Raw genomic sequence first — 9053 nt, 5'->3', positions numbered from 1 at the left:
GAAACCACGCTCCCAGAACAGAAGTTCCCAAAAGCTTGCTTACATCAATCTATTGTTGAATTGTATCGACCTGCCCTTAATCAAACCCTGAATAGAATCTTTGATCTCTATTGTTAAAACTTTATGAATTGATCATTAGAACACGTAGCCCCTCTCCCATTTACTTGCATGTATCCCATTTTCAATAAAAAGGCACGATATTTCCTAGCAGTTGTTACTCCTCAGAGAGCGATCTCTGGGGTGTCCGGCTGAGGACGTGCATGAAAAGGCACGAGGCCTTAGTCTTCCTTTCTTTCCAGCGCCGCCTCCGTCGAGCAAACCCACCCCCGCCAAGGCTGGTCCCCGGCAATGGGAGACTTTTTTTTAAAAATTGCATATATTTATTTTCTGTTTATTTTCTATTCAGAGAAGACTTCCTTGTCCCCCAAGTCTAAATTAAGCCTCATTATTCAATCACGTACTACCCTTATCCTCTCATTCTAGCAGTTATCACAATGACTAGTTACTGACTTATCCCTGGGTTTCTTCTGTTTGGCAAATGTCCTCTCAAGCAGCTCACTTTAACAAGAGCAAGGACCATGCAGAGGTTTGTCCACCTTGTGCCCAGGACAATACATGGCGCACTGCAGGTATTCAATTAAGATTTGTTGAATTAATAACTGAATCCTTGGAGTCCTTCAACATCAGAATTAAAAGGTCCGTTAAAGATATATATACTGGGATCAGTCCATGGCCAAGTAGTTACATGAGCTGGATTCTTCATAGTTAACCACCCAGTTCAAATCTCAGACCCAGCATGTTTAAAAAAAAAAACACATCAGTCGTGTGTGCATACAGACCCTAAATCCTGAAAGGAAGGAGAGATGGAGGCCAAGGGATTGAGATGTGGCCATGCCCCACAGAGGATGCTTTCTCACTCTCTCTGGTGAGTACACAAGCCCTCTGGCAAACTTAAAAGAGACAAAGAGAGAGAGAAAGATGGAGAGAGGTAAATAAATTAAAACCTCTTAAAAATATGAACCACTTTCCCTGTGGTTACATAGCTAGTAGAAGATGAGTGAAAAATAGAGGTATAAACCCCAATATGAGTTCAAGCTCCTCTCCACCACCCTACAGGAGTACCCAGGCATGACAGTAATCATCCAGAGAAATACAGGGAATGCTGACTTTGGAGATTAGTACTCTACCAGCCATTAACATTTTCTAGTCCATGAAATGCCAAAAATCTTTCCAAAGAAACCTTATTTCGTTATCCAGGAAATATTCTATTATTAGTCATTGCTTGGGGACCCCAAGTCTCACAACGCAGACACCACCCATGCAGGACACGCTAAAATAAGTGAGTCCCATTTTGAGCTCATCTTGCTGTGGGTCATCTGAGCAAACACTAAGAGAAAGACATATAGAAGTGAAAATGAGGCTTTGGATTTTATGCAGACCACCTCCCTAATTTTACTTACTAGCAGAGGCGCAATTCACTCATTCACCAAACATTTATTAAGGACCCAGCCTGTGCCCAGATACAGTGCTAAGCAACAGGATTATAGCAAAGAATATTGCAAACACCATGAACGTGTTCATTTCACACTCTAACAACTGACTCTGAATATGGGATTGACAAGGGGCTATTATGATGCAGAGGGGCAAGGTGTAGCAGGAATATATCACAGGCAAGTGTTCTAAAAGAAAGAATTAAAGATAGATAAATAGAGAGAGATTTGAAGGATGAGTGAGGTTGGCTGGACAAAGAATAGGAATTCCAAACACATGAAACAGCATGTGCCCACAACAGGTTTAGGAAATTAATGACAAAAGATAGATGTTGAGGTCACATCTTTTCCTCCTCTGGTTGGCAAGCAGACTAAAATATGCACTCCACCTAGCAGTCGTTTATCTAAAATTCAATTGCCAAGGGGTCAGCAGGTAGTGTGGTGGTTAAATGCTTGTCTCCCACATGGCAGACCACAGTTTGCCCTGGATCTTGTGGCTTGAAAAATCACATCAGGCATATATGCATGTGTGCCCAAACTCCCAATAGGAGAATGGAGGAGAAGAGATTATAGGATGGCCATCCCCCTGGGGGGGAGGGGAGGCAGGATTTTTCACTTTTCCCTCTCTCTGGCAAGTGCACACGCCCTATGGCAAAAACCTTAAAAAAAAAAAAAAAAAGTTGATTGCCAGTGAAAGACTAATAACACTAGTATAAAACAATTTGCTTTCTTTAAATTCACTGATTTAATCTGCACATAATTACCCCTATTATAATGACATCCGCCAATACCACCCTTTCCAAATTTCGTTCTGTATTCTTTATAATTATGGCAACATCATCCACTCATTCTTCTTCTTCTCTGGCTTCTTACTAACAATGGACATACATTTGATTTAATCCTGTGACTTTGTCTATAATAAGAAATTAATAGGCTACTCCCCGTAGGCAAGACTTATCCTCTGTAACAAATCAAAGTCTGACTCCACATATAGTACCATCGCTTGCACTCAATCTCTCGCCCCAAGAGGTCAAACAAGTTACCTTTAAAATTATAAACCTGGACAATCTGAATTATCTCCTGGACAATCTGAAAATGCACTTTGGATTTCTCTATCCTAACTCAAACCTCAGAAGGCCAAGAGCTCTCACTTCTACTAGTGCAAGCCAGACCTTGAAATCCACATAAGAAATAATGCTATACCAAGGACAGCATATTCTATGTGCCTTAGATGTACTGAGTCAGCTACATCATGGACTAGTTAAAAAGAACATGGTCCAAAGATCCTTTATAAGAACTGGATGTCCTTTTGTAATCCACAACCAACATACACACCACAGAGAAGCCCTGCCTCTTGAGGGTGAGAACATTCCTTCAGCTTTTGGTGGACGGACTATTGGAGCATCTGTATAATCCTGTTAGAGACTGAGCTCTGGACACGCAGTTCCTATGTTAGAAAGCAATTTGTTTCTCCTACAGTAGTCAAAATTCAAGAACGTTCTGGTCCAAGGCAGCCTTTCCTTTGTCTCAGATCTATCTGGAGCAATGTGCTTTCTTTTGGAGGATTCCTGGACCTTGATCCATTTTAACAGCTTCAGGGCACAGAATTCAGTAGTCTGGGTCTCTAGTCTCCTTCAAATGACCTGTTCTCAGCTTCAACAGCTGCATTTATAGCCCTATTTTTTTCAGACTACTTCAACCCAGTATTGGGATTTTGATCAGACCCCATCTATGAATGAGGACCTGGTCCATCTGCAAACTGCAGTGCCTCTATTCAGGTACTAACTTACATTTTTTTTAAGTGTCTCTTTTCCAGGTCTCTCTTCACCTCAAATACCCTGAAATCCTCTTTCTAAAGCTATTTCAATTAAAAATTCACCTAAAGTGATGAGGAAAACTAGAGAAGGAAATCATGTGATGTCAAGACTCTTTGGGAGGATTTAATTGAAGGGCATAAAATCTTAAATAGAACAAATACTCCAAACTAATTTCAGTCCAGGCCAGATGACAAGGCAAGTGAGCATGAATTAAAATTACAGATAAACACATTTGGAACAGATGTTGGAAAGAACTTTTTTCCCAACACTGAAAGTCATAAACATGCAACAAAACCCTTCAAAGTCATTGGCAACATTGAAGGTACAATTAGAGTTGATTATGAGGGGAATAAAATCCTGAGGAGTGTGTCAAGAATGCTGGGCTGGGCCAAATGATCAGTGTGTTTGAGCACCCTGAGAAGGCTTGGTCAACATTGTTGACTTTTTCCTCCCTAATCTTGAAACTCACGAGCAGTCTTTTTTTTTTTTTTTGCTAGACCTGTATTTATGCTTTTATTATTTCTTTTCAGAAGGAAGTACAGATGCACACCACTCCCTCTTTTCCATCTAATAACCTCACACTTCAAGTGGGCAGGCTCCTGCTACTGCTATTACCTCAAAGTAATGAGGAGGGTAAGCAAATTTCTTATAGCCAGCACAAACTGTCCTCAGGTAGCAGAGAAAAGCTCTAGCAGTGGTTAGTGCTGTTCTAGGTGGTGCTATTGATGACTGAAACCTTGAGTTTCAGCAATTCCAAAGTAGCCTGTCCCTGCCAATATCTATCACCTTTAATTCTTCTGTATGTTTCCTCCTCCTCTCTTTTTTTAATTTGCTAGAGGGCATGTGTGCTCCCCAGAGATATATCCCCACATACATGCACATGCACACATCAGGAAAACGAAAAAGCCCCGGGCCCCCATAAGAAATGGTCATGCCACAATTTCCTCTCCTCCCTCTGTCCCTACTTTGGGGATTCTGGGCATGCGCACACATGCACCCAGCATGTTTCTCAAGCCACTAGGTCTGGCACTTAAGCCATACAGTCAGCCACGTAGAACCCAACCTCCTTAATCACCGCACCACCAGCTGGTCTTCTATGTTCCTTCTTAATTGTTCTACAATTCTTTTCCTTGGAACATTCCATTGCATAAATAGTCCTGGGTATTTAACCACCTGTTCAGGGGTGTACCTTCACTTTTATCCAAAAAAAAAAAAAAATGGGAATTAGTGCATTTGTCATATCCAAGATCTGAAGAGGAAAAGTATCTGAGCCCCTAGACTAGACACCAGTTCTGTTGATACAATAACCATCATAAGTCAGTTACGGACTTCACCAAAGGGTTTAGGTCACATTCCAACACAGAGAAATACACAGTGTGAAGCTGTAGTCTGCACCTTTCAACTCGAGTGGTCAATGTATCTGCTGTGGGGGAAGATGGGGAGTAATCAATCATATAAGAAAATGAGCACATATCAGTCAAAAAATTAGTTTCATAAGCTAACTTGAGGAAACAAGTTATAATTCAGTAAAATAGTTCATTCTTTCACTTACAAAATATAGAGAATCTGTTAGTGGGTATTGAAAATAATGTCACTGAAAGTCATTGAAATGAAAATGGCAGAAAAATTAGATATGGCTAGAACTTATCTTCACCCCTACCTTATTTTCTATATTTAAAGAATCAATTCATAAAATGTGACTATGAAAACAATTATTTTTAACGTTGGAGCTTTACAAATATTATATAATCAGCCAGTTGAAATCAGAAAGCAAAAACCACTCATAGTTTTCTCAAATTCCTGGTCTAAAATTCCCCAGATAAGGCAGCTCATCAGAGTCCCAGTGAAAATAAACCTTGGAAAACTTTGCATTCCCCTGGCAGGCATGAGTGAGGTCTTGACTTAGACTTCTGAGGAATGATCCCTCAGACTAATGACCTGCCGGTCACAGCAAGACAGAGAGATGATAAATATGCTAATGGCAGGGCCTTCAGGGCAGGGATGGAAAGGCCACAGCCACTCTGGGTTTTGTAATCAATAATATCAAGGTGGCAGAAGCCATCGAGTTGTAGCCGGCCACAGTGCTCATCCCCAAAACAAGCATTGCAGCTCGTCAGAGCCTCAGCTCTGTTTACTCACTGCCTCCCAGCAAGTCAGTCTGTGGACAGTCGCCATCCACAAAGCCAATTGTGCAGCACTTCCATACGCAGGGTAAAAATTACTTTACATACAAATTGAGTGTTTCTCACCTTTTCATTACTTTCTATTTCAGAGAAGGGAAAGGAGGAGGGAGGCAAGAATGGAATTATTTGCCTGAGAAGAGGTTCACAGGGCTTTCCAAGTCTTTCATCACAGTAATTATACAACCCCCTCTTCCTCTTGCAAGACTCTACTGAGAAAACATGAGCACAGAGAAGAGTCAAAAAAAAAAAAATAGAAGGCAAAGGGGAAAAAGTATTTCTCACAAAATTGTGAGACAATTATGTTACGTCAGACATGATCTTGAGAAATAAATTGGAATTAGAGAGATGAGGTAAAATTCCAAGACTTCAAGACAACAGATCTTTAAACTTATCTGGATGGATTTTTTACTATCATCATTTAAACCATGGGGTTTTATAAAAAAGATACCCCACCACCTATATATGCCTTTGACTTTCTCAGCACCTGATGTGCAGAGCGGGCCAAACCTAGAGGACAAGTGGAGATCAGCAAAAGGTACAGTGGTTACATCACTGGACTCCCACATGGCTGCCCACAGCTCAAGTCATGGACTGGGAGGCTTGCAACTCATGCTGGGTGTGTGTGTGCACATGCCCAAAATCCCAAGAGGAAAATGGAGAAGAAGGGAGTGCAGCGTGGTCATCTGATTTCTCACTTTCTGTCTCTCTGTCTGTCTCTGTCTCTCCAGCAAGTCACATCCCCTATAGCAAAAATCTATCTTAATAAAAAGGGGGGGGAGGGAGAGGACAGGTGGGCTGGACATTCTGGAATTACCTCTGCTATGGGTCAACCAGGAAAATGGAAGTAATGGTGGTGGTTCTCATGAAAAGGCAGTTGGAAAAAAAAAAAATAGAGCTTCCTTCATTCCAGTGTCTGAATTCAGAGATGAGAGTAGCATAGGATACACACAAGAAAACTCACATGCCCAAATGTCTGCCTAAGTGAGATGTTTCGGAGAAAAAGCATCAACTATGGTTTAAGGAAATGATATGTTGAGGGATGAAGGGAATTCCAGTAAGAGGAAGCAAAACAATTTTTGCCTAAGAATTAATTAGCAACCAGGTGCTCCTTATTTGAAGCTCTTTCCTTACAGAAGGCAAAGTAAGTTGTAGAGAAATCTAACCCCTCAGTAAAGACTCATTGTAAGTCATTCTCTAGCAGATACAGGAACTGGCTCCCAGTCAGAGACGCGAAGTACGCTCCCCTAATCCCACTCATTGGCAAAATGTAACAATGATGACGAGGGTCACAGGAACTCTCACTTATTAAACCTTTATCTCAAGGCAGGTATGATCCTTGGTGCTTCACATTATCTCACTTAAGCTTCACAGTTGTCTTATGAAGCAAATGCTCTTTTGCTCAATTGATAATTGAGGAGGTTGTGATTCAGATATACAAGATCCTAAGTACCAGAGTAGAGTTTTAGACTCACATTATCATCATCAACTAATCATAAAACCTCATATGCTCTCCTCCCTTCCCCCAACGCCACCCCAGCACCACTTTGAGCAAGGCCCACCGAGCCCCCTTACCTCTGCAGACACTGCAGCACTGATTCTCCGGAAGAATGTGGTCCTTTTCTGAACAGTTCAAAGGAGGGCACATTTCTGTCATTTTTACTAGAACTCCACCCTGGAAGCCAAATAGTAGGGAAACGAAAAGCTTTTAGTCAGTGATACAAACTCCTAACACTCACTGTTAACAGTCTGTCATAACAATCTATAATTAAAAACTCCCAGGAATTTCACTAATAATAACATCACACATTAAACTGATGAGACTCCAGAAAGAGAAGGCCAACTTCTCCTCCAAGATCAATTTCAACAGTTTTTGAGTATCTTCCAATAGTTCGTTAGCAGAAGAATGCTAACAATGATGTCCTAATAAATGTTTACCAATGAAGTGTTGGGCAAGGAAGACCTATTGTGTCACTTTTACCAATTTCTGAGGTGACTAATAACATATCACTGAAAGCAAAGCTGGGGTGTTCTATGCAATGGCCTTATGTCTACCATCTATATTTAATTTTGTACTAAATTTCAAAAATCAGTCCATTAATTACTACTATTTTTAAAAAGGTTTGTGATTTCAATCCTTACTTCACTAAGACATTTTTAGGTTTACTTTCTTTTTTTTTTTTTTTTTCTATAGGGCACATGCACTCACTGGTGGGGGAGATATGGAGATAGAGCGAAAGAGAAAGAGAGAACGGACAAGAATTTGAGAGAGTAACTCTCAGGAAGAATGACCATACCACAATCCCTTCTCCATTCTGCTCTCTGGGCACACACACACACACATGCCTAGCATGTTTCTAGCTGCCTGGTCCAAGATTCAACCTCATACTCAGCTATGTGAGAATCCAGCTGCCTTAACCACCACCCAACCTGTCTGGCCCTACTCTCCTGTTCTTAAGCAGTTGTTTAAGTCAACTGAGAAGCAAGCTCAAGAAGGAAAGCCTCATGTAAACCCAAAAGGTATTTCCCATCATGGGTGGGAGAGTGAGGAGGAGCCTATTCCCAAGAGGGAGGGGAAGATACAGAGTTTCCATCTCCCAGGGACTATCACTCTAGTGCCCCCACAGCTTCCCGGTGTGGTAAGAACTCCTATTAAATCAGAGACATTTAGCCTTAAAGATAAGCATAAACATGACTTTAGATGTGAAATATAAATATCCAGCTACTCATCTCTCAGATTATTCACACTATGTCTCCATCTCTTTCCTCATAATTTCTAACCCAGATAGTCTAACGTCTGGCATCCTTCATCTTGTCTTTTCTCCTTCTAGTTCTCGTTCTCCTTCCTTCTCCTCTCTCTCTCTCTCTCTCTCTCTCTCTCTCTCTCTCTCTCTCTCTCTCGGGTATTTGCCTTAGACCATGTGTTCTTACCAGAGAGAGAGAGACAAAGACAGTGAGAGGGAAAGTGAGAAATCACCCCCCAGGGGGGATGGCCATGCCAAAATTCCTTCTCTTCCATTCTCCTCCCAGGATCTTGGGTAAGCACATACACATGCCCAATGGTATTTTGAAACCACCGAGTCCAGGACTCAAACCTTGGTAGGCCATGTGGGAGTCAAGCGATCTAACTGCTACACCATCTGTTGGCCCCCTCTTGACTCTTTATTTCCCATCTTTACCAGTTTCTCTTACCTTTTTCCTGACTCTGTCCTAGAACTGGCCCTAAGATCTGAGAATTGATTCTGCTGCTCACTGTCCATCCTCCGTTTCCACTACACTCCATTCTCACTCCTCAATCCAGTCCATGCTGGGTAACATCGAGCCTCAAGAGTCTGCACCCATCCTATTGTCAGAGCCTCTACCTGACATGCCTTAGTTTCTGCAAGCAGAAATCAAACCAGTGATTACAAACCTGCGTAAACTAGTAACCTTACTATCAGCAGCATAAGCTAAATATAAAAGAAAACACAAGGCTGAATGAATTACCATTATTGTCTCTGAGTCTATCCATCAATATTAATATATGTATTCATGATCTATTGCTTCCTAGCATAAAGAAGAGTAGC

The 9053-nt window shown here is 41.4% G+C and overlaps 1 protein-coding gene across 1 annotated transcript in view; it reads right to left on the bottom strand.

Annotated features, from left to right (window-relative positions):
* Positions 1-9053, bottom strand: part of NELL1 (neural EGFL like 1) — a gene marked incomplete in the record, with an annotated part of 909119 nt that overhangs the window by 662218 nt on the left and 237848 nt on the right. The window contains 1 exon segment of the mRNA XM_027771205.1: positions 7063-7162. Within this exon segment, the coding sequence (XP_027627006.1) occupies positions 7063-7162 (100 nt within the window).

The sequence above is a fragment of the Tupaia chinensis genome, unplaced genomic scaffold (assembly GCF_000334495.1).
Source record: "Tupaia chinensis unplaced genomic scaffold, TupChi_1.0 Scaffold000196_1, whole genome shotgun sequence".
NCBI lineage: Eukaryota > Metazoa > Chordata > Mammalia > Scandentia > Tupaiidae > Tupaia > Tupaia belangeri.
Note: the sequence above shows the minus strand (reverse complement) of the source record. Positions and strands in the feature narration are given on the sequence as shown.